Raw genomic sequence first — 23,346 nt, 5'->3', positions numbered from 1 at the left:
ACAGGAATTGATGCCAGACGGGACTTTAACACAAGCGATTATGAGATGTCCATTAGCCACTCATTACTTAAAGTGAAAATGAAAATTCTGTCATCATATACTCCGCCTCTTATCATTTCAAACCTGAATGACTTTTTCTTCTGCAGAACACAAAAAATATTTTGAAAAATGTTGGTAAACAAACAACGGCGGTACCTATTGACTTGCATTGGTTTTGTGTCCTTACAATAGCAGTGCATGGGTACCAACATTCTTCAACATTTCTTTGTGTTCTGCAGAAGAAAGTCATACAGGTTTGAAATTTGGGTGAACTATCCCTTTAAGGTGTAATGTTTCATGTAATATATACTTCTCTCTAAAGGGATATTTTGCAGATTCCAGTGCAAAATGCATCCGTGCTGTTATTAGCATTCCGCATGCACAGGAATGTAAAATGTTGGCCTTCAAGATTAGTAGTTTGGAGCAGAATGGTGCGCAAACAAAATCTCTATTCTCAATTACAGCAATCCCCCCGACATACACAAGCCAGAGTTAATTCTGAACATCTCGAAACTGAATTAGTGATAATGCTTTATAAGAGTCGGGTTGTCCTGACTTACATTTCTGGAATTTTGAGATACACTGACCTGTCAACTTGTAATCGTCTCAGTGAAATGAAACCAGCAGCAAATGGAGTTCGTTTTTTTTAATTAATTTACAAAAAAGTCCCATTTCATTTAGGCTGGATAAATTCATATGCATGTTTTATTAAACAGCCATTTCCTTCGCCATCCTTCATACGAACTATTGCTGCACGATCTCATTTCCACCCAATTCAAACGCTCTTTATATCGGCAATTACTGAAATGATAACAGCAGCAGTGACCTTTAGTATCGTGACACACTCAGAGAAACCAATTTCTACTAAAATCTTTACTGCCACAGAAATCCTTCGCATTCTTCTATTTGTTTACGTCCTCCTTAGATAACAGAATTTATTCATTTGGGGTTTATAGGCTCTTAACTTGCAACAGTATATGGCTCAATTTGATGCTGTTTTTCTCCTGCCCAGTAAATAAACTCATCTCCAGACAAAGACCTGCATGTTTACCGGGTACACAAGACACTGGATTTCTGCAGCGTCGACTAGTTCAGCTCCCAGAGGTCTGAATGGACAGAGAGGTTGAAAGGCCATCTGCAGACTTTTCCAACTAACATAATTTGTGTGCTAATTGAATTTGAAACATTCTTTCATAATCTTTGAATGTTCCTCTCTGGCAGCAACACAAAAACTTCATTCAGCATGCCCACTAACCCCGATACACAGAGAATGACACTCGCTGGCCCCCAATGGGGTTCACATGCCATATCACTCCACATGCATTCCAGAGTTACCATACACAGCGGGCCACTTGTTTTCAACTCATCTCTTTTATTTTAGAAGTCATAAAAAATGACATGGCAGTGCAAAACTGTCCATTGATGTGCTTTAAAGCTTTTTGTGTGTGTCTTATTCATTAGACTGATGTCATTTGCAAATTACAGTGCAGGATGCAATTATTAAACCAGTTACAACATGCAATGCGGGGGTTCCTGATGAAATCATAGCAGGATTTGAGTATGAAACTTACAATAATTTTTGTTCAATACAGTAGTTCTTACATTACATTTTTTAACCTATTTGAACAATAGTAGAAAAAAATTAAGATTTTGCACGCACACACACATTTTCATGCATAAAAGTCCTCTGCGGTTTAAATTATTATTTTATTGGTTTCTTTAACAAATCTATAAATAATAAGCTCAACAATTTTCAAAACGTCAGTTAGCCTGATTTATGCACAAAACAATAAAAATTTCAAGTAAACATCTTTGACAAGGCATTTTTAAACATTGATATCTCCAGTCATCATACGTCTTTAATGTGTTGCTATTCTCTCTGAAATTGTGAAAAGTTTCATCACCAGAGTAGACTTAAGTGCACTTCATAGGGTTTAAATGTGTGGCCTCTGATGAGTTCCAACTATATAAGGCCTATAAGAATTCCCTTGTGTAATCCTTATGCAACACTGCCCCACCCCATCTCCTGGTGAGAAATACTTAATAGTAACCCTGATAAATCAAGCCCACTGGATTCTCTCGGCTCTTCTAAGCTCTTTGCTGTTAGGCTACAGTCCCGCAGTTTGCATCATCAGGTGGGAGGGGGTCCTTTGTAATGTAGGGCCAGTTGAAATGAGCGGGTTAGAGTATTGGAACGATGGCACGGGTTGTTGTTAAGTGAAACGAGGGGCCAGACCACCACAGCAAGCAGGAGGGCAAACAGGATGACAAACATTGATGCCGAGGCCTTCCGCACTTCAAAAAGCCTCAGGGGCCCCAACGGCCAGGGGCCACGATGCCATGATCTGCCAGCAGGGGCCTTCAGTCTACACGCGTCACTGCACACATAGAAACAGTCAAACTTTCGATATAGATGACGTCTTAGATAAATTACCCTAACATTGTCTGTTTTCACTTACAGATCACCCCAAAAAAAGAATTTCCTCAAGGTCAATGTGCAATGTCACACATGCCAAATAATACAATTAATAACCAGATTACAACTAAAAAAGCCTATTAATCCATAAACACAACCCAGTCTGGATAGTAAACACTTTCTCACCAACTCGGCTTTGTGCAGCTGTTGTCCTCCGATGAGTCAGAGAAACAAAGTCTCTCCTGCAGCCTCTAGTGAGAAACAAGATGATAATGGCTGTAATGGCTGGAGATTAACAGAAGCCTACAGGGACTCTATTGTTTACCAGATCTTTGGCACTGGAGCACATTACAAACATAATTAGGTGTGGAGTGTGTTGAGAGGTGCAAAGTACATCATACAATCATGCAAGAAGCCAAATTCGCTGATTCGCAAACCCCTTGTGATCAGAACAGTTTTTGTGGTACTGTGTGCCGTGTAGAAGCTTATGAAGGCGACGCTGTGAAAAATGGTGTGCGTGTCTGCACGTGAAAAATATACCTGTGGGTCTTCTGAGTGACGTCTGTATGAATGATGCTGGATGTCACATGACGCGGACGGGCGGGGGCAGGAACACGTGTGCCGGGTTTGCAGTGGGCGGGGGTGCCTCTGGGGGAGCATGTTCTCCTGATACTTGGCTCCCTCCTTTTTTCCCGGAGATGGAAAACTGGAGCACTCCTGCAAAGAAGCAAAACACTTTTGATTGCAAAGACTCGCGGAAGTGGACAGCACAGTTCTCGCTGCATCTGATAGATTCGCTATAAAAGACAACTGTAAATCAAAACAGACAGGCTCCATTAACTAATAAGGTGGCCCTATCTTTATATGCTTTCCTTCTGGTTGTCTCATTTGTTCTCTTCTGTTGGTACTCTAATGGGACCAGCGGACACACTGCCCTGTCCACCTTTCTTGTATCACATCATTGTGGGTTTCACATAAAGGCGCTGTTGGCCCTTTCGCAGCGCGGGTCTCTATGTTTGTGTCCACAATTACGGCAGGCATTAAAGAGCCTGTTAGTGCAGCGGCTTCGTTTCCCATCCCTGTAAAGCTGCCAATTAGCCGTTGAGCGCTGAGAAATTACAAGAGCCTCTTTGAAATTGAAATAGTCTCTCTCTCTCATCGAGGTTTTTCCAAAGCTTCGGCAATCTGCCTCTGGATCATCACGGAGGATTCTCTTTTCCAGAAACCGAAGCCCCGCCTCCACAGCAAGTGCTGAGCTTTTTAAGTCAAGATGGCACAGTTCGATATATATAGATATGATGTTGACTAGGACGTCGAGGCAGTAAACAAGCCCTCCGAGTCAATGCAACGTGACCAAAACAAAGTGGAGTTTGTTATAATGCTCGCAGACTGCTGCGTCTACACTCTTAATGTCTAGCCTTAATGAGATTTGGCCAAAATTCTCCATGCGCAATTGCCCCGAGCATCCACTTTGCATTTGTGACAAAAGATCTACTGAATCTTAATACAATCCAGAATAAATCAGCAAGTTATCAGGCTCGCGTTATAGTAAAACGACAAATGTTTTTACAATATTTATTAACAATATAATGGATTTCATATTAGGTCATATTTTTCATATGAATTATCATGTGAAGACAACTAAATCCATATCAAAGTGCGTTGCTGACTTTTTATTAGGCTGTAATTCAAACATCTGGATTGTAGGCGTTTTTATAGCCTCTAAGTGACACAGATGTAACACTGATATTTAAACACCGGCTACTTTGCATCAAAAATTTCAATAATATTGACCTCAAACGGATGTCAAAAGCAATCTACAAAGCGATCCATTTAACAGCTGACAGTGTTTAATGAGTAGCATTACTCGCTCTGCTGCTTAAATGTTTGTACTGTGTGTGTCCCATTTATGGAGGACCACGGCGGACCGTGTGGTGGATATAAAATGATATTTTAAAGGTCCAGTGTGTCATTCTTTGGAGGATCTATTGACAGAAATGCAATATAATATACCTAACTATGTCTTCAAAGGTGTATGAAGACCTTACATAATGAAGCGTTATGTTTTGATTATCTTAGAATGAGCTATTTCTATCTACATACACCGCAGGTCTCCTTGCATGGAATTCGCCATGTTGTTTCTACAGTAGCCCTAAACGGACAAACTGCCCTACAGAGCGTGTTTCATAAATATGTTATCTCCTTCGGGAAAGAAGTGAAAGCGTGACGACATCTTAGTCCTGTGTCGGCCACCGTAGTGCTTCGAAAGGGAGGGGGAGCGGTGGAGTGAGCCGTTGCTTGCAATTCACAACCTCACCACCAAAATGTCATACACTGCACCTTTAAGTAATAGTAATATGTTTGCATTCCTATATTTTTATTTATGGTCCGCCATATTCTTGTCCACAATTAATGTGATATCAGAGTTTACCATTTTATTCACGGAGGTCAGTTTTGATACCAAGCTACATTACGCTAACCAAGCACAATACATGGTCATATATGTCTCTCATTTACTGCAATTACATTGGTCTAACATCAGCCACATTGCTTTCTTAAAATCTGCATCACACATTGAAAAAACCCATATCGGTTGACCACTACCTGTGACCTTTATGTTGCTATTCATAGGAAAGAATATAGATATAACATTAGAAGCAAAGTTTACCTGTGGAGTATGGTCTGTCTGAACAGCTTTAGAACAAAGTTGATGCGTCTGGCCCAGCCAGGCACTGATGCGCTCGGGGTCAAAGTTCACTGGCTCAGAAGACCTAGTTTCAGGTGTGGATGTTTTAAATGGGCTGGCATGATGGGGCTTAGAAGCTCTGATGACTGTTTTCCAAAACAAAAATGCAAGCAAAACAAACTTTAGTAAAGTTCCTTGGATAAACAAGACTCTGTGAATTGACTTTGGATTTGAAAGCCATCACCATAACATGCCTAATCCCTGGATGTAAGCACCAAACATAACATTTAAAAAATATATAATGGTTATACAATACAGTGATACATTACCATACAGGCTGAATACTTAAATGTTGTGAATTCTGTATACAGTACATCATGAACCCGATTTTGAAAAATATCCCAACAGCCACCAATTTTTTTTAAGGCATATTAGAAAACAAGCCAAATTGAGAGCAGCCTTCCATGATTATCGAGTGAGTAAGCTGTGAGAGAGACACTGCCTTGACTGGATGGCACCAGTCAAACTGACCAATCAGAAGCCACGGCTTTACCTGGCACTGGGGTCTGGGGTGGGGCTGCATGCTCGAAGCTCTTCTCCGTGCCCTGGAAAAAAAGCACATCTCTACTACAGCTATACGTGAGGTTTGTTGCTATACACTGCAGAATAAAATTTGGACACAATGGACTCTTATCTTTGAAATGTACTCTGAAAATATGTATTCATTTAAAACTCAAAACAGAAAATTTAAACAAAACAGAAACTTTGATTTTAATTGAATGTAATTCTATTTTATCTTTTTACATTTATTTTACTTTTTTAATTTATTTTGCAGTTTTATTTTATTTTACCGTTTTATTTTATTTTACCGTTTTATTTTATTTTACCGTTTTATTTTATTTTACAGTTTTATTTTACCTTACTTTAGCATTTTATTTTATTTGATCTTATTTTACAGTTTTATTTTATTTCACAGTTTTATTTATTTATTTTATTTATTTACTTTGCATTATTTTACTTTACATTACATTACATTAATATTTACTTTAATATTTACTTTAATTTAAAATTAAATATATTTCAAGAAATTGTTCATGTTTATTTTTAAATGAAATTGTTCGCTTAAATTTTGCAATGGTCATTTAAAAAAAATGTAGAAAATGTAAAAACTTTCACTACTAATCCTTTGATACCCCTCCTGCCCATTCCCCCTCAGTAAAATACAAATGCTTTGGATAGTCAAAAACAAGACGACCAAGACCAACCAACAAATTTAAAAACCTAACAACATGTGCAGGCATATCCATGCACACAAAGAGCTCATTGTAAACCCAGGCATGAGAGCACCTCCTTTGCATTTTGTCAGATGGAAAATGTATGGAAATCCATTGCATTCAAACTACCAAATACACTGAAACTGTCGTTGGCTTCAAGGTCACCAATGTACATAAGGTTTCTATGGAAGCTGTCAGATGAACTCACTGCATGCTTTACTCTAACAGGACTGTTGTCTGGTTGCGAGTCCACAGGTGTCATGTAGATTCTCCTCCTCAGGGGATATCTGGCTGCTTCATCTATGCAAGATACACCTGCGAGGATAAAAGGAAACTCTACTTGACAAACAGAACACTCCCCGTGTATACATTTCTAGTGTATACGTTCTTTAAAGCACAAAGGAAATATATTGTGAATGACATCAAATGGCTAGGAAATGCATTTAACCATGCAATAGTTCTCATTTGAGGCTGCAGATAATGGATCAAAACTTGATTACTTTACACCTGGCACTGAGATCCCCACCTGCAGCTGCACTGAAAGAGGAGGAGTCGGTGTCGTCATGAGAACCACCAATGTCCACCGAAGGATCCCACTCCAGAACCAAGTGATCTTGGCTGGAATAAGGAAGGCCGGCCTGAGACTGAGATGCCACAGAGCGATCAGCAAAACACTCATCCTCCAGCATACTTTCAGAGGGACAGCCGGAGTCAGGAGCGCACAGGGCCCAGTCTTCCTCAAAAACCTGCAGTCATACGTGAAACAAAGTTTCATTTCAGTTCAAGGGTTTGATTTCTTTAAACAGTGTGAATAAGTTGTAGAAACTACTACCATGTAAAAAAAGAAATACACACTTGGCCTTAAGGTATCTGTTTGTTTGTAAGTTTGTTAGGTTTTAAAATAATATACAGATCTATGAATGCACTATTGGTGAGAATGAAAAGAAATTAAGTAAAAGCACTACACCGGTGATAACTTTTATAATATTATAACAAAACTTATAATAATATAACAAAAAACATATATATACACTTTTAGAAAGAAATAAACTGGCTAGAATTATTTCTCATGTCTCTAGATCCACATTTTGGGATCATTGTGTAAACAGATTTTAAAAGGTTCTCCAATGACATACTGCAGGATGAAGCGCATACACATTATAGACATTGCGTGTTTTCCATAGCTCAGAAAACCCACGCAATGGCAATTCATTATGATATATCTGGTGTGGGACTCCATAAGCATCCTAAATCTGACAACTGCATACTGAACATAAGCACGCTACAGATCCAGCATGTCTTTACATTGCACCCGAAGACACAAAGACCAACACAAGGGACTTGTTCAAATGGACAGTACACGTATTGTACAGTGGCTGCTTGGCTACAAGACAACAATTCAGGCTATTCAGGGGGTGTTTTCGTGACTTTTCTGCCAGAACATATAAAGTCAGATGCTTGACTAGCTTTCCCTTGGGATAATTATTTCCTGAAAAATGCGCCGGCCCCGGTTCGCGAATGTGAACTTGAGGTGCCACAAAATTTGTCGAGTTAAAAATATTAGGCTATTAAGGGATTTTGGAATGGGGGTCTTAATGCGTTTCATCAATTGTGCACATGTTGTGTGATAACAGATTATATTATAGACACTACAGAAGGACAATCAGCAATCCAATTGATTGACCATTATTCATTATTCTTTACACCTGCCATGAACTTTATAAATCTCAGCTATGCATGTGCACATGTACCAGTCTCATGCTCAGCAGACGTGTGTGCAGCCGGCCCAGGCCCTGAAACACTCGAGTACAGTGGAGCAGAAGTTCCTGCAGCTGGTTCTCGATGGCCTGGGCATCCGCTGGCTCACTTCGTTGGATCAGCTCTTCCCCATGCTGGAGCAAATCGTTCAGTCGGCCTGCACTCTCCGCAACTGCCTCCTGGAATCCCTGAAGGATTGATATAGACATGCACACAACACATAGCGCACACATTATGGATGTGTGTGCGTGCATATAACCAAATGCAAAAAATTCCTCGCACTTGTTTGTGAGATTTATATAGTATTAAAGCTAAATTAATAAGAATTCCAAGAGTTATGTGTTTGTTTCTTGTGTGTACATTTTTATTATTTTGACTTACAAAACAGTCATGACAAGGACAATGGCAATAGCACTTTTGGAACTGCAGAATCCACTATGCTACACCCTCCATATGGCACATTCTACACTCAAAAATCAGGCCCTAACCACAAGTGATAATTTGCAATTGTGTCAACCAGTCACTAGAAATTCAGGGCCTGATTTTTTTACATTGTATACATAAAATGCACTAATATTCCTTATAGATCCACGTTTCCATGCAAGCAGGAATACCTGAAGCTGGTGCATCTTCGAGCAGGTATCTTTGCCTGAGAAGTGCTCCACTTCAGTCAACCGGAGGTCCATGTCAGTCAGCCACACAGCCATCTCTTCCCTCTGCCTCTCGAAATCCTCCCGCTGGCACACAAAGTGCTGCGACACACACACAGACACAGTATATGATTCTGCCTGACCGTCTACAACCTGATGCTGTTTTTAGCACAGACAGAGAGTGACAGGGAGCCACATCAAAATTACAAGAAGGACATCAACGTGCAGGACTGCAAGTGGCATAAACAAAACAAAGAACGCCTCAGTGAGGGGCATATGTAGTGCAGTCGAGCATAGCCAAATGGTGTGCGGGGGTCAACTGCGGCTGACGGCGCAGAATTATGTAAGCCGGACGCAGGGAGAGCAGAAGGCCATATGGATAAAGAGTTAATGGGATTAAAATGGAGAGGAAAGACTTACGGGCACTGTGGTAGTGAGTAAAATCTTTCAAGTGTGCATTTTGTACTGTTTTAAGGCCTTTGGAATTACGTTTGGAGGAAGTTTTCATAATTGTTACAATATTTTTTTAATTACATTTTCAGTTTCGGGTGAACTATCCCTTTAACATACTCATTTATAATTTGGTTTTCCCAACAAATAAACAATGAACACTTTGGTTTGACACAGTTATACAATCACAACCAATGATGTGATGGAGAAATTCTGCCATTCTTTACTCATCCTTTTGAAGACATTTTGAAGAATGTTGATAACCAAACAACGCAGTGCCCATGACTTGCATTGGTTTTGTGTCAATACAACTGAAGTGAATGGGTAAATATCTTCAAAATATCTTCTTTAGTGATCTGCTGAAGAAAAGTAAGTCACACAGGTTTGAAGTGACATGATGGTGAGTAAATGATGATAGAATTTTAATTTTTGGGTGAACTCCCCCTTTAAGAGTTTTTTTTAACACCGTTTGGTTATGCACAGAAATCAAATCATTTAAAAGATCCAGTTTGATTAGTTTTAAGGCTATCCAAAAAAAGATTCCTATACCTTTAACCTCCGACAAACAGTGTCCACTGTATAGCTGAGCTGGTCCCATCGCTGGCTGCAGTCTTTGGTCATTTCCACCAATCGTGTACACATAGCACCTCTAAACAGACCAACCAAAGTTCGGCTCTTCTGGCTCAGGCTGTCCAGTTGTGTCAAACGGATTCTGGCTTCTGCACGAAGACTCTGTTATGAAGTATAAAACAGACACATGTTCTTTATTTAACAGCTAACATCGTGCATTTAACTAGCAAGACAAAAAAAACATCCCACTCATCTCTGATCAGCAAAAGGGGGTTATTTTAAGAAATCTGTGTGATAGGTTTGAGACAGGAGGAGGCGCAAATGAGCCCCTGCAGTCAACTGAGTGGGATAGTGCCTAGGAGGAGAGCCAAGGAGTTGGACGTCCATTTGGTGTCATTTATCTTGACTGGCACAGGTCCCAGGCTTTCAGACAGTGTGAGTAAATGTGATGTCTGCGCTCGTGTAAGTGTGTCTATGTGTCGTTGATTACACTTTCATTGTCGGCGGTGTCAAAACGTTGGCCACTATCCACTTAATAACAGACACCTGGATAATGACTAACTGGCCATCGACTGGCATATCTTATGCAATAGAGCAACAGATATACCGTATAGAAACTGTTCAACTAAAATTCTGTCATGTTTACTCACATGTAGTTCGAAAACTAACAAAAGGTGAAACGGGTGTTTTATGGAAGCAATAAGGTCATGCCCTTTTCATTTAACCGTGTATATTTGGGATAGTTCACCCAAAAATTAAAATTCAGTCATCATTTATTCACTCCCATGTCATTAAAATTCTGTATATGACTCCTTCTGGAACACAATACCACTTTTTCAAAATATCTACTTTTGTGTGCATACAATGAAAGTCAATGAGAGACAATGTTGTTTGATTACCAACATTCTTCAAAATATCTTCTTTTGTGTTCTGCTGAAAGAAAGTTAGTCACACAAGTTTGAAATGACATGAGGGTAAGTAAATGAAAGAATTTTCATTTTTGGATGAACTATCCCTTTTAATCTATGCAAATGAGCCACTGATTCATTACCTCATACTTCTGTAACTCCTCTTTTGCAGCAACATACAGCACATGACTGGAGTTAGGAGACACTGCTATTTTCTCAGCTGCTCGAAGCCAGTCATCCAAGCAGGAATGTTCTTTCATGAAATCATACCATAGCATCCACCTCCTCTCCAACCTGACGGCCAATGAGAAACACAAAGGTAAGATGATGTGAACATATCAGTAACATAAACAGGGATATACAGTACATGGAGGCCTTACTGAGAACAACCGTCATGGGAGAATGAAACATCTTGGCTTAAGTCTCCAATGGACGACCAATCGTTAGAGACATCCTTCAAATCATCATGTACTTGGGAGTTTCTCTCTGGGAAGCAGGACTCTGAAGACTGCAGGTGCAGACCAACACGGGTTTGGGAGTTCATGTCAATGACACATGATTGTCTCTCTTCCTCATCTTCATCACTTCCTCGGGGACCAACTCTGGTGTTTCCATGGTGACACGCTTTGAGTGACGTCGCCTCCAACATCCTGGCATCACCAAGTGTGACCTGTTTACAAGAACACAAGGGACACTCCTTCATTGAGCTTAAACATGGTGCATGTAGTCAAAACTAAAAACTGCATTTTCTAGAAAGGAGAAAGGGTGATTGTTAACTTTTTCTTATAACTCGCGTTGTAAAAATACTGTGTGAAAAAAGCAATGTGTGCTATTAAGGAGGATCTATTGGCAAAAATGCAATTTAATACACATAACTGTGTCTTCAGAGGTGTATAAAGACATTACAAAATGAAGTGTTATGTTTTTATTACCTTAAAATTAGCTATTTTTGTAGCCATTTCTAACTGCTCTACAGAGCGTGTTTTGTACATACATTATCTCCTTCAGCAAAGAAGTGAAAACGTGACGACATCTTAGTTCTGGGTCAGCCACCATAGTGCTTCGAAAAAAAACGGTGGAGTGAGCCGGTGGTTGCAATTCGCAACCTCACCGCTAGATGCCGCTAAATGTCATATACTGTACCTTTAAAAGTTAGCATATAGGTTATATTGTGCTAACTAAATAGCATACACACTAAAAAAGTATTTCAGGCTTTTGCCTAGTCACAGGTTGTAAAAAGGTAGCTCACTGCATTAACCATGCGTTACTGAATTAACCACTGCAGTAACGTAAGCTAATATCCTGGTAGGTTTAAAGTCATCCAGTTTTCCTTCAAATACTCCAAAGAAGATCAATTCACAGTGGAAAGAAGCCCATTGCTGCAGTATCTGGTTAGAAAAGCATTAAGTTTCCTGGCATGACAAAGTGATTCCAAATTTCAGACATCTCAGACATTGAGAAAAGGCTCCTGCGCTCTGGGGTAGAACTTCAGCCATTAAAAACCATAAATCAGTTTTATGCCCGTTACCCAAAGGAATTACGAGGCTGCCACCCCAGCCCTGGCAGAGAAAAAAGCCAAATAGATTTTCCTCACTCTAGTACCTGCATAATTCGCCTGGCAGAGCAAGGTCAGCTATGCCAGGCCACGGCTGCTGTCAATCAAGACTGATGCTCACTCGCGTTAACCTCACTTTTGACCTTCTGACAAAAGAAATGTATTTTAATGTTGAGAGAGGCTTAAGAGCTCCCCGTCACCCGTCTCAGTCTGAAATAACAGAGCGAACAAGATCCACATTTATGAATGGGCCTGCCTTGCACGATCGCTTGAGAATGGCCCTTTCGGTCATTTAACCCAGCCGTCTTATAACTCAAAGTTAGACGAGCATAATTTACTCGCAACCTTGCCGTCTACCTAAACTGCTTCCACCACAGGTACACATAGGCTTCAGGCTCTGCTGAAATGATGGCCATTTCTCAGGGTCTGCTGCGAGTTTGCCCCAGCGGAGGGCATTAAGCCACTGGACTGAGTCTTAAGGCAGTCAGGTTGAAAATCGAAGGCAGCGTTATTGCTTTTCTTAACCTGCAGAGATGCCGCTCATGCTTGGGGAGCAATGCGTACACACGTAGCTATCCATTCCTAACCTTTTCAGAAGTGGAGCAAGTTACAGCAGGCTGCAGGCCATTTCCCATCTCACTCCTGACACTGTGGCATGTCTTAACCTCTTATGACCTGGCGTCCACATGAGTGGACATCACATTTTTGGTTGTGTGCAGGATAATACTTAATTCTGTGTAACTGGAACCTGTTATTCACAAGCATGGACCTTTACACTGCCATCTGGTGGTGTCAGAAGAGAAAAACACTTTACATAAAAATGTCAAGATGGCGGCGAACACATCTGAAAAATAAAGGCAGCTATGGCAGGCCAAAACGTCCAAAAAGTAAAAAATATAATAAAATGTCATTGTTGCTTCTTGTTACGTTATGCATAGTAGTGTTGTATGATTAATACGACATGCAAATTTGACACATTTTTGCAACAGTAAAGATGTACTATGCCTCTAAACTTGATGTCCACACATGTGGACAATGGGACTTTGCTTAGTTGAAAATGTAAAAATGTATTAAAAAATAATTGTTTTTAAATAACTGTGAAAACGTAGTTTGGGAAGAATTTGTTTGAAAACATCAATTTACACAACGACTGCAAGCAGTACCATGGGGCCAAGCCCACACTTTGCCCACACTTTACCAAGTGTACCCACACCCAGCGCACACTTCCCCCGGGGTGCCCACAGCATTCCCACACTTACCCAAGTGTACCCACAGCATGCGCACACACAGCCCATACTTCCCCCAGTGTACCCACAGCACGCGCACACACAGCCCACACTGCCCCCAGTGTACCCGCCCCCAGTGTACCCACACCCAGCCCAAACTTCCCCCAGTGTACCCACATCATGCCCACACTTCCCCCTGTGTACCCACAGCATGCCCATACACAGCCCAAACTTCCCCCAGTGTACCCACACTTACCCCAGTGTACCCACAGCATGCCCACACAGCCCACACTTCCCCCAGTGTACCCACACTTACCCCAGCGTACCCACAGCATGCCCACACTTCCCCCAGTGTACCCATACGTCCCCCAGTGTGCCCACACTTCCCCCAGTGTACCCATACTTCCCCCAGTGTGCCCACACTTACCCCAGTGTACCCAGCATGCCCACACACAGCCTACACTTCCCCCAGTGTACCTACAGCATGCCCACATTTCCCCTAGTGTACCCATAGCATTCCCACACTTCCCCCAGTGTACCCACAGCATTCCCACAGCGTACCCACAGCGTACCCACATGTGTGGACATCGTTTTTTTCAAAAAGTGCTTCATGTTCAAATATAATATTTGGTTATTATATTTATTGGTTCCTCCTAACCCCAAATAGCTAGAAGAAATCTAAAATGCAAGCCAAACCAAAAGGAGGTTAAGGGAGCGTAGGGTTTACAGGGGTGTTACGATACTTCGTATTACGATATTTCGCGATGCAAAAATGTTACGATGCGCATAGTAGAGAGATGGGGATATTTTACGATACGTTTAATTCTATTCGTTCAGCGGTCAAGACGCTACCTACTCTGCGCCAGCGCGTCACGTGTGCTTCTCACATATGCGGTAGAGAGAGAAGTCTCTGTGAGAAGGGGAAGCACAAGACACAACCTGTGTCTCCAAGGGTTTACAAAGCGTCATATTTTGCTTCACAATCGCCATTAAAACACAGCAAACTTGAAGCGTGACTGCAGTCGAGTCACCTCGAAACTCATTAACATTGGCATTTAAAAACGTTTGTGCTGCCTTTGTAATTTATCCGCTAATGTGAGCTGCTGCATAACGTGATATGCAACAAAGTAAGCCAAAAAAACAAAAACAGCGCTGTTCCGATCAGAGAAGCGAGTCGTACTGTATATTAAAAAAATGATCGAATAACATGCTAAAAAACAAGTATGTGATCTGCATGATTGAAGAAATGTAATGCTGTTTATGTAATATGTCTTTTTGAAAGATTTTTCTCATTCATTACTGTCTCAAGCAAAGACAGCGCAGCTTCAAAGAGATACGAGCCAATAGCGCTTGAGTGTGAGCTCTGTCAGAGCGTTTCATTGGTTGAATGAACTGAATGAACACGCCCTTCGCTGAACGAACGAGTCAATTGAGTCAAAATGAGACTGAATGAACTGGTACATGTCGTTCATGGTCTAATATTCTCTGTGTTACAACAATGCATATCCAGTAGTTACTCAACTTTTCTGAAAAATAAAGGTAATGACCTGATTTAATTTAATTCCAAAGTAAAGTAAATTATGTCGAAACAGTTAAATCTTTGTACGGAACATTTAATTACATCAATTAAATGAGTTAATCCAGATAGATTTTAGTAGACTAATATAATGTAGATTTCGTCGACTAAAAATAGACTAAAACTATCATAAATTGGGATGACTAAAACTAAATTGCATTTTAGTCAAAAGACTACGACTAAAACTAAATCAAAATTTGCTGTCAAAATTGACACTGATCTTAATTCTAATTTCAGTTAAGCCTTAAAATGTTAAAATTCTTTATTAAGTTGTATGTGTAACAAAATAAGTTACTGAAATTGTTAATATTTTGAAAATAAATGTTATTTGAATTTTGTTCAAAATATTGAGATATGTATCGTATCGTGAACCCAGCATTGAGATATGTACCGAATCGTGAGCGGATGGTATCGTTACACCCCTAGTTTACATCCTCTCAATGTCAACAGGTGTGGCCACACAATGAATGCAAGTGGGACATTACAGATCTGATTTCATTTCACCTTCTCATAGTTTGTGCCCGGTGGGCAGGCATCTTAGCCCTGACAAAAGCACAGCTAAAGTTACAAAACCAAGAGTTCTCATCCATGGAGATGGTTCCATAACAGAGGTGTTTTGTAATCCTACTGTAAATTAGATCAAATAAGACATTGACATTACATCATATGTTTGTGAATACTCTTGATGTAACAGCAGAAGGCAGCAGTTAGAGGACACGGATCTTAAAGGCACAAATCTGCATACATTTATTTGTTCTGATGAACACAGAGAAAGATATTTGGAAGAATGCTTGTAACCATGCAGTTTTTGGCCACCATTGACTACCACAGTAGGAAAAATTACAACGGTAGTCAAAATGCCCCAAAACTGTTTGCTTATCTACATTCTTCAAATTGTCTTTTTGTGATCAACAGCAATAATATCCAACAAATGGTGAAGGGATGGCTCTTCATAGACCACATGGGTATTTAACGATAATATCCAAAGCAACTTAGAAAAATGGGAATTACAACGAATTACACACAATCTTGTCAGCTGTTCTTCACCTTCTGCAGTCCAGTCATGGCCAAAGATCACAGCAAATTAACACAGATACCAGGATGAGAGACATTCAAGGATGTAAACGACAGACCGGATTACAGATGTCTTATGCTTAGTCATCCCATTCAGTGTCAGTGGTTTGGCCAAAAACAGACGAGGCAGGTGCATCTGGGGACCTTTCCACAACACAGTCCGCATTTTAATGAGCCAGAGCTGAATAAACATGCAAACTACCCACCTGCGACAGGAAATAAAAAGCTTCCATTTAAGCACAAGGTGATGCCGAGATGAGAAAGCGAAATGAAACGTAATGATGCATTCACTATATCAATGAAGCTCAAATCACTCTCTGCTTCTCATTCGGATTTTATTAGCCTGCACGAGTGATCTTTCTAGATCATATGACACCTTGATTCACGCACAAAACACCCTTCCGGAAAACAAGTGTTTCTCTGGAGAGAGAATCATTCTTCTTTCTTAACGCGAACTCTTCTCTGGCATTGAATAAACCTCGCGGCCAATGAAGGTAGCGTTACCCGTTTTGGCGCCCATGACAATTGCTTTGCACACTTGATTATAAGCCAAGAAAAGGTTATAACACTTTAAAAGCTCAGACGGTTGCTGTTTTCATCAAAAGCTGTAAACAGAGACCACGATTGGGTCTGGGGATCTCTTGTCAAACTCGGGGCATATACTGCATATCATCCCACACACTGCCAAGCCAGAAAAAAAGTCTAATCTACAATTGCTGCCCACATTCTATTGATTAATTTGAGGTGGAGGACAAAAATGAGTTTAATAGCGTGTCTAATGATTCCAATCAATCACGCCGGTGAAACAGTCACTGAAACGCTACCAATTAGATTCATGGACCAACATTCCAAAAGTAAAGTCTGACACAAAAACTGCGAAATGAGACCTAATCCAAACCTTTTCTGGTTAATGCAAAGCTCCATTAGAAAGGTCCAAGTAACTTTGATCAACCACAAATCAGAAATGAGTTTAATTCATTATGAATTCATATCATTTGGAATTATCAATATTAATAAAATGTACGTACACACAAAAAATATTATTATAATTTTTTATAGCTAATATTCTCTCTGTGACTTAAATGTCCAATGTGTAATTTTTTGGAGGATCTATTCACAGAAATGCAATAGTATACATAACTATGTCATATAAAGACCTTACATAATGTAGCGTTGTTTTTATTACCTTAGAATGAGCTATTTCTATCTATATACACCGCAGGTCCCCTTACATGGAATTCGCCATGTTGTTTCTACAGTAGCCCTAAACGGACAAACTGCACTACAGAACGTATTTCTTAAATACATTATCTCCTTCGGCAAAGAAGCAAAAACGTGACAACATCTTAGTTCTGTGTCAGCCTCCGTAGTGCTTCGAAAGGGAGGGGTGAGCGGTGGAGTGAGCTGTTGTTTGCAATATACAACCTCAGCGCTAGATGCCGCTAAATTTCATTCACTGGACCTTTAATATTATCTAGAATAACTCAATTGAACCCACCCATGTACTGTCTGAGGTACATGTAATCTTGTTTGGAAATATATAGACTATAGGCTATAGACTACATGCGTTTAGCATCTTTTTTCGGGAAAGCTAAAAGAAACCTGTACAATTTAACATCATTTGCTCAGTGGGAGTACCCAAACTACGCAGACTAAAATAGCTCTGTGGTGAGGTGACTGAGTTCCGCCCACTCCCGTCTGTGCCATCCAATGGAGGCATTCTGGGGGACATCTGTGTTTCCGGTGATGGGTGCTCACGAAGTCTGTTTCTCTCATCGGCGATAAGCTCTCCCTGAGCCCAAAACCCATCTCCCGCCCCATCCTCACAGAGACTGCACTTATTGTCTCTTTGGTGCCACAGGCCCAAAACCTCAAACAAACAGCTCTTTCTTAGCACCCGGATAGAAGACGCTGGTGCCAGGACACCTGATCTGATCCACCACACACAAAGTGAAGGATAAACTGGTCCCCCTTTTTGCCTCAGGCCTTATGAGTTCTGTGGAGGGAAGAGGAGCATCCGAGCAGTGCAGCAAACTAACCCTCAATCCTCTGGGAGTTACATAATATCCAGTAAAACCACCATTGTTAAACCAAAAACACTGCTAATAAAAGCCCAACGCTCTACTAGAATTTGTCAGCAAGGTCCTTATGGTATCTAGATCAGCCTTCAAATCCAATTCAGGCTTCTTCTAATCCCATTTACAGCACTCGCAAGCTGGTGAGATGTTCTAAACAGCATCCTATTGGAATTGCCTTCATTTCCCAAGCTTTAGACAAAATTCAGAAAACAAGAGATCCCAGAGAAGGTGCTGCTTTGCGATCGTATCAAAGGTATAACTAGGTTGCTGCCCATTCATTGCAGCATACAGCCACAGGCAAGCGACTCCAACAAGCACTCTTGTTAAGAAGATGAATTCTGCTACACCACATGAACACATCATAGCTGGAGATGGAAATGATTGTTCTCTCAGCTATGACTCCCCAGCTAGCAGACGCCTGACAGGTGTTGTGCTCAGGGAAAATAACATCCATCTGATGGCTGAGGATTCATTCAAGGACAGACAAGCACGTTTTACACACTACAACGTCTGTCTGACACATCACTGTTTTGGCCTGAAGCAAGGTCATTATTTTGGAAGAAAGGATGAAAATAATGTTTCATGCTTTTCAATATTAATTTAACAAAATATGCAAACACAGTGAGTTCTGATAGTTTGCTCGACATTGTAAATCTCAATAACTTTAATCTGGAAATCAAAAGGTTAGTCCAACACCCAAAGATAAACATTCCGTCATTTATTCACCCTCATGCGGTTTGAAATCTGTATATGACAAGTGGAACACAAAAAAAGATATTTTGAGAAATGTCTCAGTGGTTCTGGTCTATACAATGGTAGTAAATAGGGTCCAATGTTGTTGTCCAGCATTCCCCAAAATGTATTTTGTGTTCTGTAGAAGAAATAAAGTCATACAGGTTTGTAATGACATGAGGATGAGTAAATGAATATATGTATATGACACGGCTGAAACGAATATTATCGTTTTTTTTAGATGTAATGCAATGCGTGTATACACGATTTAAGGTTCAAAAACGCTGTATTTCCACATACCATGCATGTTTGTATCTCCTCTTTTCCCCGCCTCTCTGAAACGTGCAGATTTTTAACAAAGCTCATCGCTCCGAAAAGCGAGGTGTGCTATGATTGGCCAGTTAACCAGTGCGTAGTGATTAGTCGAATAATGCAAGCGTGTGCCGGAAATGTAACACCTCTTACCATATTTGAAACATCAGGTTCCAACGCAATTGCACTGACAGGTATGCCCACCTTACTTGCGTTTACATTTGGGCGGTCTTAGTCAAATCACACCCCGAACTGACATAGATTTGTGGGGGTGTGGTTACACGAGGCGTTTCAGACAGGTCTGGGTGAGCATTCGCTTTTAGATAGAATGCATCTTTTGTTCCGACACTTTCATTTTTGCAATTTTACGTCTAATACATGCATGGGCAACTTATAACACACCAAAGACACAGAAAAACACGTATTCGCACCATATGACCCCTTTAAAGTGACTGAAGAAAGGTTGTAACAAGGTTGCAAGATTTAGGGCTGTCAAACGATTAATCGCATCCAGAATAAAAGTTTGTGTTTACATAATGTATGTATGTTTACTGTGCATATTAATTTTGTATTTATAAACATACGCATATTTAGGAAATATTTGCATGTATTGATTTATATTTACCAATAAGTTAAAAAAGTTTATGTTTTATTAATTTTTATATTTTTCTTAAATATATGCATGTATGTGTGCGTGTTTATAAGTACAGTACACAGACATATATTATGTAAACACAAACTCTCAATATGGATGCAATTAATCACGAATAATCGTTTGACAGCCCTATTAACATTCCATATTATTTCTAAGTCATTTTATTTATAATCATGTAAATTAATTTGTAACAATGATCATGTTTACTTTGTACGAAAGCTACAATTTCCTTGTTACCAAAGCTACTAAAGCGTAGGATGGATAGAAAGGTCTTGCTATCATTGTAATGCGGGACATAGCAAATGCACTCAAATTAACATAATTTGTAAAATAAAAACAAAGCTATTAAAATGTGAAAAAAATGCATTTTCACAAACTCAGCAAAACACCAAGCTATAACTAAATCGGATAACACTTCCTGCCAAAGGCAATTCAAGTTGGTCCCACACTGCTCCCGACACCCGTGTATGCAGAAATACAAAACTCATTCAGTCTTTACAAGTGCTATTGAAATCTGAGTCCTGGTTTTCAAACAAAGCTCAGCCCAGGGGGAGATCTGCAGTTTCTCCATTGAAACTACGACAGAGGAGAGAGCATAACAATGAAAGCCAGGAGCAGCATTAGACTGAATGGCCAATTACTACCGATGCATGACGCCATTCATCATTAAACTCAGCATGGTGTCATTCTGGCAAAGAAGTGTGTTTTGTTGAGTATATTTATACCCTGCCTTCAAACATAATGGACCAAGGAGGGGATATTACAAAAAATTAGAAAGCCCTCTCGTCATTAAAACCAATACTCGTGTATTTCAACCGATGCCCTTCAAATAAAATCACCTCTGGGGACTGTCGAAAGTAGGAAGTGAATATGTCTACATTGACCACAAAACAGGAAATATAATTTGTTTGCTGTGCTAAAAAAAGCATCTTTGACCTTGCATTGCCTCACTGCTAGTTCTTTCAGCCTTAATAATTAAATTTTTAGCAAAAGAAGTTTTGAATTAAAGCAATCGTAAACATCTAAACAGAGACAGACTATATTGACTGAAAACCAGCTAATACTTCTTAACAGGCTTTATTGGAAGGCCCCTGGCAGATTGAGATAAGAAAACAATGTCTAGGCCAAAAAGAAGACAAATTCAGTTCTTGTGAAAGACATGCAGGCTCAAAGGCCACCTAGATTCATTCATGATGAAAAAGCATTTGCTCAAACTCTAGTCTACCATTGTCAGTTTCACAAATCAACTTTCTGGATATCAATCACACTGCATTTCTCATGTCAACACAATGATGTCATAAACAGCGTGAAGTATTTAAATAACCAACCACAAACAGAGTTCAAAGATGAGCACCCTGTAAACAGCATTCTTATGCTAATGCAGGGTGGGAGATCGAATGTGATGGAGAGAACTGCAGAAGCATCATGTAAATTAGATGACTTCTGAAAAAATACATCAGAGAAAAAGAAAATAAAGACAACTTAAATATTCTGGTGTCAGATATAATAATATTATTAATATATATAATTAATATTGGCTAACAGTGTTGGTTAAACCACTGGAACATTGCCGTTTTAGCAGGTGACTTAAATGAATGTTAAGTATGATTAACAGGAAAAGTTGAAAAACACCACATGACGTTTAATGTAGATAAAAACAGTAAATACTCATAACCCAGAACACTTTGCAGGCGAGAGCATTGAATGTCATTTCGGGAGTAATCAATGGGCATTGAGTATCACATTCAGCAACAGTAACCCAATAACCTCGTGTTGTCACCCAACCGGTGATTCATGCATACCTTTTACCTCAGACAACAACATATTTAAAGTCTTCGAAAACAATAATGGTATAGAAACAAAACAAACACACCCCTTGCACGCCATCACGTGTTACTTTTACCATCTGGTACGCGTCCACGAACGTGTTTTTCCATTATGAAAATTAACCATGGTTTCATTATCGTAAAAGCTTAGTAACCATCGGATTGATTATCATCTGTATCACCATATATCAGTGATAATGTCATGTTTAATCTAGTTACTTTGTTAAAACAATTAAACGTTTTTAAGGGTTAATACAAAAAATGATTTTGCTCGCACACGCACGTTTGTATGCAAACATATGCAATGCAAGTGATTGAATCGCGTACGTAAAAAGCTTGCTGACTAGGTTTGATATGGATGTTGTTTAAAAACGCTAAACATTTCAAAAAGAAGTTTATTCCAGCGAAACACTTACGTGCAACTTTGTTTAACTTCACTCCAGCGGCTTCCTTCTCCTCCAAGGATCTCCCCGGGAGTCAGTCATAGGCTACAGGTGCGCAAACGTCATCCTCAAATATATTCATTTACATTTCTGAACAATATAATGGAACTTTTGGGGAAAACTGATACTGTGCTAAGAACCAAGTCTGCTCCGGTTCACTTAAAAAGTGCACTCTTTTAGAGTTGCAGGTAAATTGAAACGTCACCTGACACAGGTGAACCGAAACCACGCCCACAAGTAGTTTGCACACGCTCCTCCTACTTACTTTTACAACCCACTAGGCCTATATGTGATTCCAAGCACGTATATTACAGATATATTTTATTTTATTTTTCACAAGTAAGCTCAAAGCATTCTGTATTTCCACTCGTTTGAGGATGCAGGCTTTAAGATAATGCAAATTCTGATAAAGCTAAACGTCATTATATAAAATGTCATAAGACTAATTAAAAAGTATAATGTGCGACATCGCAAACATTTCTGGATGCAAATTATTTCCAAATTTTTTATTTTCTCAATTCTGTTCTTTTTTTTTTGCAGTGCAGGTTGACTATAAGACTGCAGAATTAATGTATGTTGTGTTGCAAGGAAGGATGGATGCGCTCAGTGTCTAACTGGCACATCTCCTAAAGGAGATTATAGGAAACAAAGAAAAAGCCCACAAGGGGCCAGCGCATGTTGTCTGACAAATGCTGGATATGAACTTGACAGACACATCACCAGACACAGGACTGAGAGAGACACAATTTAGACCCTTAAGCATGCGCGAACAGACGCCACGAGGGTACGCCAACCCGCCAGCCAACCTTCACTCGTGTAGGCTACTTTACTCATGCAACCATTATTTGTCTCTTTATAGGCCTACCTCCAGTAAGGAGGCAGAGCTCGTGCATATGTTCATGGGGAGGGGGTCCAAGGGATGACTGTTCATATCAGAATTGATCGGTCGCTCTGCTAAATAAAACACACTGTAATTATGCAGAAGAGTGTATTTATTTGTTGTCCATTATACTTCTCTATAAGCTCAAATTAGGTAGAAATAAAAACATAAAAAATATATCTATAACATTTTAGAAATACATACAGCTGACCATTTGTCCAAAGCCTCCTCATTGAGA

General features: G+C 39.9%; 1 protein-coding gene across 1 annotated transcript; it reads right to left on the bottom strand.

Moving 5' to 3' along the window:
- Window positions 1–1,727: 1,727 nt before the first annotated feature.
- Window positions 1,728–22,413, bottom strand: si:ch211-137a8.2 (uncharacterized protein LOC777613 homolog). Its single transcript, XM_057350295.1, has 13 exons — window positions 22,202–22,413; window positions 11,132–11,421; window positions 10,895–11,045; window positions 9,823–10,005; window positions 8,788–8,925; window positions 8,167–8,361; window positions 6,942–7,161; window positions 6,624–6,730; window positions 5,695–5,746; window positions 5,124–5,287; window positions 2,996–3,172; window positions 2,642–2,706; window positions 1,728–2,417 (listed from the first exon to the last, which is right to left on the bottom strand). The coding sequence occupies exons 2-13, from the start codon at window positions 11,398–11,400 to the stop codon at window positions 2,171–2,173; spliced, it is 1,968 nt and encodes a 655-aa protein (XP_057206278.1). The 5' UTR covers window positions 11,401–11,421; window positions 22,202–22,413; the 3' UTR covers window positions 1,728–2,170.
- Window positions 22,414–23,346: the final 933 nt, after the last annotated feature.

This window comes from Triplophysa rosa, linkage group LG14 (assembly GCF_024868665.1).
Source record: "Triplophysa rosa linkage group LG14, Trosa_1v2, whole genome shotgun sequence".
Taxonomy (NCBI): Eukaryota; Metazoa; Chordata; class Actinopteri; order Cypriniformes; family Nemacheilidae; genus Triplophysa; species Triplophysa rosa.
Note: the sequence above shows the minus strand (reverse complement) of the source record. Positions and strands in the feature narration are given on the sequence as shown.